Source organism: Rhododendron vialii, chromosome 2a (assembly GCF_030253575.1).
Source record: "Rhododendron vialii isolate Sample 1 chromosome 2a, ASM3025357v1".
In the NCBI taxonomy this organism is placed as follows: domain Eukaryota; kingdom Viridiplantae; phylum Streptophyta; class Magnoliopsida; order Ericales; family Ericaceae; genus Rhododendron; species Rhododendron vialii.
This window is the reverse complement of record NC_080558.1, coordinates 14,092,123-14,107,943: the sequence shown is the minus strand read 5'-3', so window position 1 is coordinate 14,107,943 and position 15,821 is coordinate 14,092,123. Positions and strand designations below refer to the sequence as shown.

The 15,821-nt window shown below is 39.6% G+C and overlaps 1 protein-coding gene across 1 annotated transcript; it reads left to right on the top strand.

The window, feature by feature from the left end:
• Window positions 1-9,372: 9,372 nt before the first annotated feature.
• Window positions 9,373-11,952, top strand: LOC131317173 (protein FAR1-RELATED SEQUENCE 5-like). Its single transcript, XM_058346744.1, has 4 exons — window positions 9,373-9,434; window positions 9,531-11,660; window positions 11,736-11,786; window positions 11,871-11,952. The coding sequence occupies exons 1-4, from the start codon at window positions 9,373-9,375 to the stop codon at window positions 11,950-11,952; spliced, it is 2,325 nt and encodes a 774-aa protein (XP_058202727.1).
• The last annotated feature ends 3,869 nt before the right edge of the window (window positions 11,953-15,821 follow it).

Below are 15,821 nucleotides of genomic sequence, written 5' to 3'. Positions count from 1 at the left end.
TTTAACTCTTCTCCTCCATACCCTTCCAAAACTTGATCTCCATTAGTTTAATACTATACATTTTAGGCCTCCAAAGATGTCGATGACGCCGCCAAGGCCGCCGAGACCACCAAGGCCGCCTAGGCGGCCGCCAAACACCACCAAACCTCCCTGGGCGCCAAATCAAATGCCAAGGGGTATTGGCGTGGCGGCAGGGCACCTCCAAGCGCCTAGGCTGCCTCGGCGGCCGCCATTTAGAACACTGATTCCAAGGAACCAAGTCTCTCTCAGACATTTTATCAAACAGTTCTCGCGCTAGCGTTACTTTCCAACCACAAACATACCCACCCAACACAACATTACAAGAAACTACATCAGGGCTGTTAATTTCATAAAAAAAACTCCTTTGAAATTTCTATGCAATCAAATTTGGCATACATTTCAACAAAAATGTCTGGACAAACATATCACAACCAAACCCAAGTTTCAACACCTGGATATAAATACCATTTAGATGGTCGATGGACCTCCCACATGCTTGAAGAACGAGAGAAAGGCTAAAACTTGTTAGAGATTTTCAAAATAAAAGAGTCGTCGGTTTTGGTTTTGTAAATTTCCTTTGTTTCCTTAGAATGCTTATTTTTCTCTTTATGAGCTTTGTCCACATTGGTTAGCTGAGAGATGTTGGAGTGGTATATATTAGGAAACATTCCTAATATAAGTAACTAATGATCTAGTGTGGTGCAGTCCTTTGGTGCTTCGCACCATACCGGCAGAGCCGGTACACACTCACACACGCACGCGCATGCGCATGCGCGCGCGCGCGGCGTGGGCTGTGTGGCGTGGGCTGTGGTGCATTGTGGAGCTTTAGCAGCGCACTTAGCACGTCAGCGCTAGGCGCCTTGTGGGCGCCATTTCTTATTGCGAGTTGGCAGTAAGGTGACGCTAACGTGGATGCCGCGTGTCACACGCGTGGCAAGTGAGTCACACAGAGCGGTTCCGATCGGGTGCAACTCGAGCCTACGAGTACGTTGGTTCGTAGAGTTGCGATCTCAGCCGTCGGCCGCGAATGGGCTCGATTCAACGGATTGAATCAAATTCGATTCGGTGTGAGTGAAACAGTACACCAGTTCGATGTGACTAGGTGTGACTGATCAATCTAAACCGTAGGATCTGATCCAACGGTCAATCTAGATCGGGTGCATACCCATTCTTAATGGGTACGTAGAGGCCTATAAATAGACCACTACTTGACAGAATTCATACACACAAAAGAATCCGAATTTCTTCCACATCTCTCTCTATACTTCCTAGCATTCATTCTGCATTTTGTTTTGCTGCAGAAAACAGAACGCAGTGGTTCTCGATTCTTATTTCCATTCAGCAGATATTCTGTCCGTTTCGTTAGTGCAAACGCAAACGGAAAGAACTTCGAGTTCAGGTTTCGATTTATCTTGAAGGCAGGTTTGCTGTAACCCTTTGCATACCGGTATTGGTGGGGGCAAATACTATCTGTAGGAAAGCGATATAGTCGTGACTCGAAGTGTATTTTAGCATTTGTGGAGGTTTTGCCAATAGTTTAGAATTTGTAGCAACCAATTTCTCCAACAATCTAAAGACAGTATTTGCGATGGCGATGTCTCTACAGAAGATGACACAAGACTTTCTAAAATTGGAGCTGTTTGAAGGTGGGAATTTCAGGCGTTGGCAGAAGAAGATACACTTCTTGCTAACGACCCTGAAAGTGGTGTATGTTCAGACTCCTCCGAGTCCGGAGATACCGAAAAATCCAGATGATGAAACTATGGAGCCGGCCCGTGAAAAGGGCAAGTGGGAGAATGATGACTACATCTGTAGAGGACACATCCTCAATGCACTGTCAGATGCACTGTTCGATGTCTATCAGAATTCAATGACGGCAAAGGAACTTTGGGATGCACTCAACGTTAAGTATCTTTCTGATGATGCTACAAGTAAGAAGTTTCTTGTTAGTCAGTTTATGAATTATCGCATGGTTGATTCAAAGCCAGTCATTGATCAGTTGCATGAGATTCAGTATATCCTCAGTCAGTTTAAGGTTAAGAATATGCATATGGATGAATCTATTGTTGTCTCCTCTGTTATTGACAAACTGCCTACATCTTGGAAAGATTACAGAAAGGAACTCAAACACAAAACCGAGGAATTTACCCTTGATCAGTTGGCCCAACACCTTCGGGTGGAGGAAGAGAGAAGGCGTCAGGATGGTAAGGATAATTCTACTTCCAAAGTACATGTGGTGGAAGAAAGTTCCAACAAGAAACGCAAGAACAGGGACGGTGATAAGTCTTCTGGTAAGTGGAAGAAGTAGAAGCGGGATCCTACTGACATTGGTTGCTGGCATTGCAGCAAACCTGGGCATCTTGAGAAAGATTGCAAAATCCTGAAAAGGAAGAACTCTGGTGGAAATCCAGGAGCATCTGGGGCAAAGAATTCTAAATTCATTGCTGTTGTTTCCGAGGCAAATAGCCTCGAAGACGCTGGAGATTGGTGGATTGATTCTGGTGTGACAAAGCATGTCTGCAATGACAAGAGGTTCTTTATTGAGTATAGTCCAGTTGCAGATGGTACCGTTCTGTTCATGGGAAATGCGTCAACTGCATCAGTTAAGGGAAAAGGCAAAGTGGACTTGGAGTTCACTTCTGGCAAGACGCTGGCTCTTACTGATGTGTATCATGTACCAGAAGTTAGGAAGAATCTCGTGTCTGCAAGTTTACTTAATAAGTATGGCTTTAAAGTAGTGTTTGAGTCGGGCAAAATTGTTGTGTCCAAGGGTGGTGTGTTTGTTGGCAAAGGCTATGTAACCGAGGGGATGTTTATGCTTAACATTAATAACACAGTTGTTTCTGCTTATATGCTTGATTCTTTTTCTTTATGACATACTCATTTAGGACATATCAATACAAGGAAAATGGATTGCATGATTAAATCTGGACTAATTCCTAAATCTGATAATGATATGGTTGATAAATGCAAGATTTGTTTAGAATCAAAGATAACCAGATTGCCATTTCCTAATATCGAGCGGACTTCTTCATTACTTGAATTGATTCATAATGATGTATGTGATTTTCATAGCACTCCTACTAGAGGCGAAAAACTTTATATGGCAACATTCATAGATGATTATTCAAAATTTTGCTATGTCTATTTGCTTCATTCCAAAGATGAAGTGCTTGATAAATTTGTTGCATATAAGACTGAAGTTGAAAATCAATGCGGTTTGAAGATAAAACGTCTTAGGTCTGACAGGGGTGGTGAATATCACTTCCCTGATTATTGTGAATCAGTAGGGATAATTCATGAAGTAACTGCACCTTATACACCACAATAGAATGGAGTGACCGAAAGGAAGAATAAAACTTTATCTGAGATGGTGGTTGCTATGCTAAGCAATGCAGGAATAAGTAAAGGTTTGTGGGGCGAAGCCATACTTACCGCTGCTTATATCCTGAATAGAGTACCTCTCAAAAAGTCTAACATTACTCTATATGAACTTTGGTTAAAAAGGAAACCAAACTTGAGTTATTTTAAGACTCGGGGGTGTAGGGCGATTGTGAGATTGCCTGGACCTAAAAGGAAGAAACTGGGTCCAAAAGGAATCGAGTGTGTATTCCTTGGATATGCTTTGCACAGTAAAGCATATAGGTTTCTAGTGGCTGAGCCTAATGATGTTGTGTCCATTAACACCATCATTGAATCTCGAGATGCAGTGTTCTATGAAAATAGATTTAACAGAATTCCAAGGTTAAAATCTAGTAAAGATTTGGAATCTAATAAAGATTCGAAAGAGTTTCCTTTGATGTCCGAAGAGGACAACGAGCCTTTAGAGGTTCCAGTTGAAGGAAATGAACCTGAGGAACAAGTTGAATTGAGAAGGAGCAAACGAGTTCGGACAGAGAAAACGTTTGGTCCTGATTTCATAGTTTTTCTAGTTGAAGGCACTAGAGAGACTTCATGTGCTCAAGAGAGACTTCATGTGCTCACAATGTATTTTCACTTCACGTTGAAAATGATCCTTTGACATTTGAGGAAGCAATGAAATCGCAAGACGTGGCTTTCTGGAAAGTGGCTATCCAAGATGAGATGGACTCTATCATGGGTAATAATACATGGGTTCTGGCGGATTTACACCTGATTCTAAGCCAATTGCTTGGAAATGGATTTTTAAGAAGAAAATGAAAATTGATGGAACTATTGATAAGTTCAAGGCTAGACTTGTAGCCAAAGGCTATACCCAGAAAGAAAGTATTGATTACTTTGATACCTATGCCCCAGTTGCTAGAATCTCAACAATTAGAGTTTTAATTGCTCTTGCTTCTATATACAAGTTTGAGATACACCAAATGGATGTCAAGACTGCATTCCTTAATGGTGAGTTAGATGAGGAAATCTATATGAAGCAACCAGAGGGGTTTGTTGTGCAAGGTTATGAGCACAAAGTTTGCAAGCTTATAAAGTCTCTTTACGGACTTAAGCAAGCACCTAAGCAATGGCACGAGAAGTTTGACAAAGTGATTGTGTCAAATGGTTTTACAACACACCAGTTTGATAAGTGCGTGTATAGTAAATTTAATGGCAAACGAGGAGTCATTATCTGTTTGTACGTAGAAGATATGCTCATTTTTGGTACAGACCAAGAGAGCATTCAGAGTACAAAAGATTTACTTTCTGCTAACTTTAGTATGAAAGATATGGGTGTTTCTGATGTAATATTGGGTATTAGAATTAAAAGAAGTGGTGGTCACTTGATTCTATCCCAGGAACATTACATTGAGAAGATTTTAAAGAAATTTAATTACTTTGAAAGCAAACCAGTGTCTACTCCGTATGACTCTCAATCACCATTGGATCTTAATGAGGGGAGAGCGATGTCACAACTAGAGTATTCTAGAGTGATTGGCAGCTTGATGTATGCCATGACAAGTACAAGACCGGACATTGCATATGCGGTGGGGAGACTTAGTAGGTATACTAATAATCCTGGGCATGTGCATTGGCATGCAGTATATAGAGTACTGCGGTACCTCAAAGGGACTATAGATTACGGAATAGTCTATAGTGGATATCCTTCGGTTCTAGAAGGATACATTGATGCTAGTTGGATTACTGAGCGGAATGATCACTCGTCAACGAGTGGTTAGGTGTTTACACTTGGTGGAGGATCAATCTCCTGGGGATCTAAGAAGCAAACGTTGATCACAGACTCGACCATGACAGCCGAGTTTGTAGCATTAGCTTATGGTAGTAAGGAGGCAGAATGGCTGAGAAATCTGTTGCTGGAAATTCCAGTGTGGCCTAAGCCTATGCCACCTGTATCGCTGCATTGTGATAGTCAAGCTACGTTGTCGCGAGCGTATAACCAAGTGTATAATGGAAAGTCCAGGCATATTGGACTAAGGCATAGCTATGTGCGACAATTGATTGTTGATGGGGTGATAACCATTGATTTTGTTAAGTCAAGTCAAAACTTGACGGATCCTTTTACGAAAGGTCTTGCGAGGGATTTGATGTTAAAAACATCAAGGGGAATGAGACTTTTGCCCAATTAGCTTAATCACTCCTGGTGGAAACTCAACTCAACTGGTTGATACTATTAATTTCTTGAGTTCAATGAGAAACTACACCATATGTCGTGATTGGAAACACTTTAAAGCTATTTTACACATTCCAAGGTAAAGTGTTTTGTACCTATAATGTGAATACAAAGGTACTTAGTTCTTAATAGATTGTTTTGTGCTAATGTTATAGGAGCACGGATAGTGATCTACCTATGTGAATGTGGAGGTGGTGCCGCTTCCTATAGGTCACAGGAGATAGACCTTAGAGCGTTCATGAAATCAAGATAAAAGACCCAAGATCAGTTCACGGGTCAACCGATTAGGATATCTGCATTATTTGGAAGATTATGTGTGAGACACATCCGGTTGGTCGACAGAGGACAACTAGTTCAAAGACACGTCTACTATGCTGCCCTGACCAGCTTTGATATGTTTTCACTAAGTGAATAGTTAAAGTCACAAGACACTATTTATGTATGCATAAACCTTGTAATAAGAATCGAGAATATTTCATCTATATTTCGAAAATGGTGGGGGATTGTTAGAGATTTTCAAAATAAAAGAGTCGTCGGTTTTGGTTTTGTAAATTTCCTTTGTTTCCTTAGAATGCTTATTTTCCTCTTTGTGAGCTTTGTCCCACATTGGTTAGCTTAGAGATGTTGGAGTGGTATATATGAGGAAACATTCCTAATATAAGTAACTAATGATCTAGTGTGGTGCAGCCCTTTGGTGCTTCGCACCATACCGGTAGAGCTGATACACACTCACACAAGCACGCGCACGCGCACGCGCACGGCGTGGGCTGTGGTGCATTGTGGCGCTTTAGCGGCCTACGGGTACGTTGGTTCGTAGAGTTGCGATCTCAGCTGTCAGCAGCGAATGGGCTCGATCCAACGGATTGAATCAAATCCGATTGGGTGTGAGTGAAACAGTACACCAGTTCGATGTGACTGAGTGTGACTGATCGATCGAAACCGTAGGATCTGATCCAACGGTCAATCTAGATCGGGTGCATACCCATTCTTAATGGGTACGTAGTGACCTATAAATAGATCACTACTTGACAAAATTCGTACACACAAAAGAATTCAAATTTCTTCCACATCTCTCTTTATACTTCCTAGCATTCATTCTGCATTTTGTTTTGCTGCAAAAAACAGAACGCAGTGATTCTCGGTTCTTATTTCCGTTCAGCAGATATTCTGTCCGTTTCGTTAGTGCAAACGCAAACGGAAAGAATTTCGAGTTCGGGCTTTGATTTATCTTGAAGGCAGGTTTACTGTAACCCTTTGCATACCGGTATTGGTGGGGGCAAATACTGTCTTTAGGAAAGCGACATAGTCGTGACTCGAAGTGTATTTTAGCATTTGTGGAGGTTTCGCCAACAGTTCAGAATTTGTAGCAGCCAATTTCTCCAACAAAACTATCCACAAAAACGCCTTCTTGAAGGTGCATTTGGACAGAGAGTGACAAAGACTCATGTGGGTTTTGGTAATTAAGGTAAACCCTGATCACAGTGTTCCCAAGGGAACTGTCTGGACATTCAATTGAAGCAAATACAGACCGGGCATAGGACAAATCACAGGTCGAAGAACACGAAAAGAATCGGCCCAAGAACGAAATTGTTTTGGTGGGAGTGAGGTTTAGATGAGGAGGGAATGGATTTGGAGGGGGTGATCAATCTTGGTCGAGTCTTGAATTAAAGACATGGCCTTCTTGTGGTCTGTCCCGAACCATGAATCTCCTAAGGGATGCCCTTTTAACAGTTTTTAACGGTATTTGATTGACGTGGCATATAATTTATTCTATTCCATTTATTTTCCCATAACCAGATGTCCCGGCCAATACACGTTGACACGCGCACCTCGACTAATCCCGAGGGACTTATTAAATTCACCGCCCACTAGCGGAAGCCCGACTTGAAGCTGTGGTAAATGCTCCTTATTGATTAATCCCAAATGAATTGATAACACCTGAAAAATTAAAAAGAAGCAAACCCCTAAAGTCTCAAGCCGCCTTGAGCTTAGTATTAAAAGCATCTTGCATAATTGGAAGGTATATTTTATTTTTGATATTTTCTGCTGTTCAAAAAATAAGAATTAATTTTTGACATGTTGTCAATATTCACCATGACATTTAAATAAAGAAGGGTAATTTCAAATAATTTAAATAAATATTAACCAGATAAGGAAATCTTTTTCAAAAAGAATCCATGAAGGCTATGCCACAAATTGTTATACTTAAGCATGGACATTAAGGGGGTTGAATAAGTCGTCTTCCACGATGGTTGTTAATGACAACTAGCATGTATAATCGTAACACAGATTGAATTTAAAATACCACAAATTATGTTTTTTATGGAAATAAAAAAGAGTAGCAGAATGACAAAGTACCCTTGGAAAATAAAATACATGTTGGGTTTGCATGTGGGGAGTGGTAATTGAGTAACTAGGCAAGGGGATTAATTATGAAGAGGGTTGGGGTGGCTATAAATAATCCTACGACAGAGGGATTAAATTGTCCTTGGGATAAATAGTCTCAATGTGTATGTCTACCAAACATCGAATTAATTAATTTCAGATTGATTAGTTCAGGTAAATAATTAACCAACCAAAACACCCCGCTAACAAACAGGCGAAAAAATACAAACTTAAAAGTTAAACGTAGAAGCCCAACGGCCTCATTTGACATAATAAACAAATGACTTATTTTTTTGTATTTATTCAAATATATATATATATATATATATATATATATATATATATATATATATATATATATTATACACTACAATTCTAATAAGGGCGTCCTCACAAATCATAACTTGCGGACGTCCTCTTCTGGCCGTTGGATGAGATCCAACGGCCCTGATTTTAAAATGGCATCTCGCGGGTAAAATGAGGAATGGGTCGGGTAATATCCACACGCGGGTCATCCGGAAACCACACACGGGTCATAACCCCCCAAACTTCTACAGTACGCCTCATTCTACTCGTTTGAAAGAAGAGAGAAAAAAGAGAGGCGATTCAGAAACGAAGAACGAAGAACGGATCGAAGAACGGAGATCGAAGAACGAAGAACAACGGATCACTCCAGGTCTCTCTCTCTCTCTCTCTCTCTCTCTCTCTCTCTCTCTCTCTCTCTCTCTCTCTCTCCCCCCGTCTTCCCCCTTTTGTTCGTAACTCAACGCAAAAAAAATGACCCTCTGTATGTCTTTTTTTGCAGATCCGAACGAAGAACAAATCGAACGTGGGTACAGTAGTGAAGACGAAGACCCGACCTTCTTCGAGGTATCTCTCTCTTTCTCAATCAATTTGTTCAACCCCCAATTTTTAGGGGTTTTTTTTTTCGAAAATCTGGTTTTTTTTTTTTTTCGAAAATCTGGTGTTTTTTTTTTCCGAAAATCTGGTGTTTTTTGTTTTTTTTTTTTCCGTTTCTGTGTGTGTGTGTGTGTGTTGTATTTTATTGTGTTAAATCAGTTTGAAAGAAAGAAGTGCAGGGTTCTTTATGGTAGATAGATGATCCTAAAAAGTGTTATGCTTAAGTTGACTATGAACCATTTTCTGAAACATATGAAGTTGCAGCACTGGTGCAAAAATTAACTCTATCTGAAGTTGTTGAGAACTTACAAAATCTACTAGATTTCGAAACTACTTCATATGTTTGAAAAAATCAGATTTTTTTATTGGATTTGAAATTGTTTTATTTTTTTCCTGTGCGTGTTGTATTTTATTGTGTTGAACAAGTTTGAAAAGAAAGAAGGTTCATTTATATTTTTTTTCCCCGACTAGATATGGAGAGCAATCGACAAGAAGAAGAAAGTGTCATGCCACCACCGACCGTCCACCAACCAAGGTCTGTCTCTCTCCCTCTGTCGTTGGGTTAAAAAATTAGGGTTAAAAAATTATACGAAATTGATCAATTGTTATTATTTTGTCTCTTGGATTGTAGTGTGCTGTCATCTGCTAATTCTTCACAATTACTTTACACTCCCCAAGTCAAGAATGAGCTCATACCAAAAATTAACCAAGAGTTTGACAGTTTAGAGAACGTTCGGAAATTTTACAACCGTTATGGTAAAGAAGGTGGATTTAGTACCCGAGCACATACTAGTAGAAAGAATTCAGACCATGTAATCGTTAGGAAGGAGTTTTGTTGTTTCAAACAAGGGGTGAGGGTCCAAAAAAGTACTCAACCAAAGAAACGGCGTCGGGGGCTAACTAGAGAGAATTGTCGTGCAAAATTAGCTGTTGTGAGGAAGGGGGAAAAGTACGTTGTCTCCCAATTTTTCGAAAGTCATAATCACGCACTTACGTCTCTGAGAAGGGTGCATTTGCTCCGATCCCATCGCAAAGTGTCCGCTGCCAAAAAAGCTTTAATAGAACAACTTTCAGCAGCAAATGTGCCAACATGTCAACAAATGACTCTATTTGAGTTGGAATCGGGAGGTCTTCAAAATGTTGGATGCTCACAACAAGATCTTTATAATTATAAAAGGGATATGAAGAAAACGGTAGACGGACATGACGCCAATATGTTGTACGAGTACTTTGAGACTGAAAAAGTAAAGAATGACGGTTTTACTTATACAATAGAGAAAGATGATGAGGGGAGGATGACAAATTGTTTTTGGGCAGATGCAACCGCTAGAAAGTCGTACCAGTATTTTGGGGACGTTGTGGTGTTTGATACTACATATAACACTAACCGTTATTCTATGATTTTCGCACCGATTTTAGGGGTTAATCACCATAGGCAGACTACTCTTTTTGGGTGTGCATTTTTATGTGATGAAACAGCTGAGACTTTTGAGTGGCTTTTCAAGGAATGGTTGAAAGCAATGCCCGCAGGCCCTCCCAAAATGATCATAACTGATCAGGATCCCGCAATGACAAAAGCAATTGGTATTGCTCTTCCGAATACGCATCATAGGTATTGCATGTGGCACATTACGAATAAGTTTTCAGAAAAATTAAGTACGTTGTCCTACAAAGAATATTATGAGGAGTTTAAGAATTGTATATGGAATTCCGAGACCCCTGAACAATTCGAGGCTGGATGGGTAGAGGTGATAAATAAAGCTAACTTATCCGGCAATGATTGGTTACAAAACTTGTACGAAATTCGTGAGAGATGGGTTCCTGCATACGTGAGACACATTTTTTCTGCCCACATGACTAGTAGTCAAAGAGCCGAAATTACTCATTCATTCTTCAAGAGGTATGTGTCTAAAGAAAATTCATTGTTGGACTTTGTGACGCGTTTTGGGAGGGCACTTGCACGTATACGCCATAATGAGTTGGATAGGGATCATAAAGACATCAATGAGAGGCCCAACTTGAAATCTATGTACCCCATGGAGTCGACAATGAGTGAATTGTATACATTTGAGATATTTTACATGTTTCAAGATGAGCTCTTTCAAAATACTGCTTATAAAGTGATGGCAACAAATGAGGACGAACATCGGGTTGTGTATGCCGTTCAAAGGATAAAGGGGAGTGGTTCGAGGGTTCGTGAAGTTGTGGTAGATAAGTCGTCAAACCATGTCCGTTGTAGTTGTAAGATGTTTGAGTGTGCCGGAATTCCTTGTCGGCACATCTTGGCTTACTTTTCTAGAATGCAAATAGAAGATTTGCCTAATGAATACATCTTGTGGAGGTGGACAAAATCAGCGAAGGCTATGCGAGTTAGAGATGGCTTGAGTTCAGGCATGAAACAAATATGTGACACGCCTTTGTTAGAGCGGCGAAATAGACTCTTCCAACTTGCTTCTACTTTAATTGATGAGGCCGTAGTATCTGAGGACGGAACACAATTTGTGGAAGAACTTTTGAGTTCGGGTCAAAAGAAGTTGTGTGACATGAAAAAAGTAAGCGAAGATGGTGAAGGGAGTGCTATCCAAGTGTCGATTATTTGTGATCATGGTTTGAAAGAACCGCTTCAAGTGAGGGCTAAGGGTTGTGGTAAACGACTCAAGGGAGGGAAAGAAAAGGCTGCCAAGAAAGCTAGGCGTTGTCATGGTTGTGGGTTAACAGGGCAATCGCACAACAAAAGAAATTGTCCAAAACTTCTCAGCACGTATGTGTTCAATATTTGTAATCTAAATTTAATTATTTCATTGTTTGCATTTTAATTCCTCTTTTTTTTTGTTAGATCTTCGCAAAATGCTGAGTTGAATGATGAAGACGACGACGATGCTTGTAAGTGTTTATTATAAAATGCTTCAAACGATTTTGTGGTACATCTATTTTGTTTCTCTATTGATAATATTGCCTATTCGGCTTGCAGGATGGATTGGTGTAGCAGTTTGGAACTGCTGTTGGGGCTTTTGTGGTTGCATTGCATGTGGGGTTTTCTGATTTTGTTGTGATGTCATTCTGAAACTTCTGATCTTGTTGGTTTTGGCTAACGTTGTGGTGAAATGCTATTTTCTTTTTTTGCGTGGGTTGTAGAACTGCTTTATTTATTTGTGATTATGCTCTGAACCTTGGCTTACTGGTTTGTTGTTTTTCTCCACTGAATAAAGGCTTCCTGGAAGATGAATTTAAAACAACTGACGAAGGCAAAAATGATTTTGGAAAAGACCATCAGTTTCTACTTTTTCCCCAAAGAGGAGGAGATGAGTGAGGAAGAACTGGAAAAAATGATGGAAGAGCGTTACAAACCAGGTGCTGGTTTCGTTACGTATGCGGAAGATTCGTTACGTATGGTTGCATTAATTGCATGTGGGGTTTTCTTCTTCTTTGTCGTCGTTTTAGTTTCTGGTTATGGCAAATATTTAGCTTTGTTTTTGGTATGCTAGTATTTTTGCTCTTATTGGGGATGCTACTGCGAGTGAACTAATGTGGAAACATGTCAATTCAAATGTAGGCATGCAAAGGTCTCTGTTCTATATATTCGAGCCGGGTGACACCAGTCCCAAGTAATGAAATTTCTCATTTCCTCTCTGTGCGAAGCAAATACAATGAAGTTTCAGTTTCAGTGGGCACTTGGGTCCGGGTGAAGAGTGGGAAATATAAAGGGGATCTAGCACAAGTCCATTGGACAGAGCTCTTTACTAGATTATTTTCTGGTCTCTGTTGTAGATTGTTTTCTGGTTTTCAGGTCGTATCTATGGATGATGCACGGAAGAAAGCTATAGTGATCCGTCTGATTGTGTTGGGATTTGGCTTTGTTGCTATTTTGTTATACCTTTTTGGTGATATCTGTGGAATATTATTGTTCATGAATTCTTTTTATACCATTTGTTTGAATCGATTCTTTTTATACCATTGTGTTTCTCGTTTTCCTTCAAATTTGTGTGGTGATGAAAAACGTTTTTGCTATATGATTATCTCTAATTGCGGATACTATGCAAGGAGGATTGCACAACCCATTCCTATTTACAAACAAGGAGTACCATTGAGCAAGAAATATCTGGGATACCAATTTCCTTGAAAACCAAATCAATATTTGAGTCACTTTTAGTGGCTAATACAATAGCTTGTGGCCATATCACTTGGTGTGGCCATACAATTTCCTTTTGCCATTTTCTTCTCGTTTTTGTCCCCTGTCAACATATGCCAACTCCAAAGGATCACAGAGCTCCTCATTTGACGAAAACTGAACATGAATTCTGCTCCCTCAGTAGCAAAGAGAAAAGGTACTGCTGGACAATATTTTCGAACTTATCACCAAATTTTCAAATCTGCAGTTAGAGTCACACAAGCTCATTTGTACACACCACAAAGCACCAAGAATGTATCACATGTGCTGCCAATGCGTGGTTCAAAAAACATTCAGTGTACCATACTCATAAAGCAATAACACTTGCTCAAGTTTCAAATTTGTACACATCACGAGCTTGAAATTTTGTTCAACTTAAGCTTTACATAAACCAACTAAAAGAAAATATATATCGTGACCAACAAAATTAAAATTCCTATTACAGCTCCAAGAAAGAGCATTGCAATGTACATGCAATGTTTGGGCTGGTTGGAAGGAGTTTGGTGATCCATGTTTGCTTGCACAGGTACGAGCAAAGGTGGATAATCGGTCGGGAGTTGAGCAAGTTGAGGAGACAGCAATTGCACATTGGAATGAGCTTCAACATATGCACTCCAAACATTATTTGCCTCTTCCAATGAGGGATACTTTTTAAACACAGCCCCAGAGAAGCGAGTTACTTGTTCACTACAAGCTATCCAACTTTCATAGATTCCCGGGACTTTTCCAACAAAAACAACATAATAGAACCTTTTTTCTGCCATTCTTAGAAAAAAATTAACTTGATAAGCAAATAAACAAGAAACAAGATTTTAGTACTTAACATGCATGCAAAAATGAACAAAATTTCCTCGATTCATCTGCAAGCTCTAAAATCCAGTAAAATCGAATGGGGCACACTTTTTCTTTTTGGGTGATTTAAGAAACCCTAACTCGAACAAGAGACAAATCCAAACCCAGTTAATTTTAAGGCATGTACCTCTTCAAGTAGTTTTCAAGTAGTTTCGAAATCTAGTAGATTTTGTAAGTTCTCAACAACTTCAGATAGAGTTAATTTTTGCACCAGTGCTGCAACTTCATATGTTTCAGAAAATGGTTCATAGTCAACTTAAGCATAACACTTTTTAGGATCATCTATCTACCATAAAGAACCCTGCACTTCTTTCTTTCAAACTGATTTAACACAATAAAATACAACACACACACACACACAGAGAAACGGAAAAAAAAAAAAAAAAAAAACACCAGATTTTCGGAAAAAAAAAACACCAGATTTTCGAAAAAAAAAAAAAACCAGATTTTCGAAAAAAAAAACCCCTAAAAATTGGGGGTTGAACAAATTGATTGAGAAAGAGAGAGATACCTCGAAGAAGGTCGGGTCTTCGTCTTCACTACTGTACCCACGTTCGATTTGTTCTTCGTTCGGATCTGCGAAAAAAGACATACAGAGGGTCATTTTTTTTGCGTTGAGTTACGAACGAAAGGGGGAAGACGGGGGGAGAGAGAGAGAGAGAGAGATACCTGGAGTGATCCGTTGTTCTTCGTTCTTCGATCTCCGTTCTTCGATCCGTTCTTCGTTCTTCGTTTCTGAATCGCCTCTCTTTTTTCTCTCTTCTTTCAAACGAGTAGAATGAGGCGTACTGTAGAAGTTTGGGGGGTTATGACCCGTGTGTGGTTTCCGGATGACCCGCGTGTGGATATTACCCGACCCATTCCTCATTTTACCCGCGAGATGCCATTTTAAAATCAGGGCCGTTGGATCTCATCCAACGGCCAGAAGAGGACGTCCGCAAGTTATGATTTGTGAGGACGCCCTTATTAGAATTGTAGTGATATACATACATATATATATATATATATATATATATATATATATATATATATATATAGGAATTTTCAAGTGAGGGATCCCTTATTTTGTTAAAATGAGGGACTTTCATTTTCCGATCAAATTTTGAAAATCCGAACCGTTCAATGTGTGCAGAACGTAATTTTAAGGGTCCCCATGAGAAATCAGCAAAAAAAATGACCGGGAAGGGCGTCATCCGAGCAATTGTTTTTGAACCGTTCAATGAAAACTGCTCGGATGAAACCCTTTCCGGTCATTTTTTTTGCTGATTTCTCACGGGGACCCTTAAAATCAAGTTCTGATCACTTTGAGCGGCTCGGATCATCGAAATTCAATTGGGAAGGAAAGTCCCGCATTTTAATAAAATGAGAGATCCCTCACCGGAACCTAACTCTAAATATATATATATATATATATATATATATATATATAGAGAGAGAGAGAGAGAGAGAGAGAGAGAGAGAGAGTCCCCTTCTTATAAGGACTATCTTATTTTAATAAAATACGGACCTCCCTTTTACAATCGAATTTCGATGATCCAAGCCGCTCAATTTGTTCAGAACGTGATTTTAAGGGTCCTCGCGAGAAATCAGCAAAAAAAAAGATCGGAAAGAGCTTCATCCGAGCAGTTTTTGTTTGATTTTTATCTAACGGTTCAAATAACAACTACTCAAATCTAGCCCTTCCCGGTCATTTTTTTTGCCGATTTCTTATAGTATCCTTAAAATCACATTCTGAACACATTGAGCAGCTCGGATCATCGAAATCCAATCGGAAAAAGCGAGAAATGAGAGGTCCGCATATAAGGTTTTCATTTTAGGGTCCTTACCTGAAGATTTATATATGTGTGTGTGTGTTAATTTTTTCAAGATTATTGCTTATTCAAGATAAGAGGATTTTAAAAG

Coding starts and splice junctions, on each gene's coding strand:
- LOC131317173 (XM_058346744.1), top strand. CDS start 9,373: ATGGAGAGCAATCGACAAGAAGAAGAAAGTGTCATGCCACCACCGACC. Junction 9,435..9,530: donor CCGACCGTCCACCAACCAAG/GTCTGTCTCTCT, acceptor CTTGGATTGTAG/TGTGCTGTCATCTGCTAATT. Junction 11,787..11,870: donor GACGACGACGATGCTTGTAA/GTGTTTATTATA, acceptor TTCGGCTTGCAG/GATGGATTGGTGTAGCAGTT.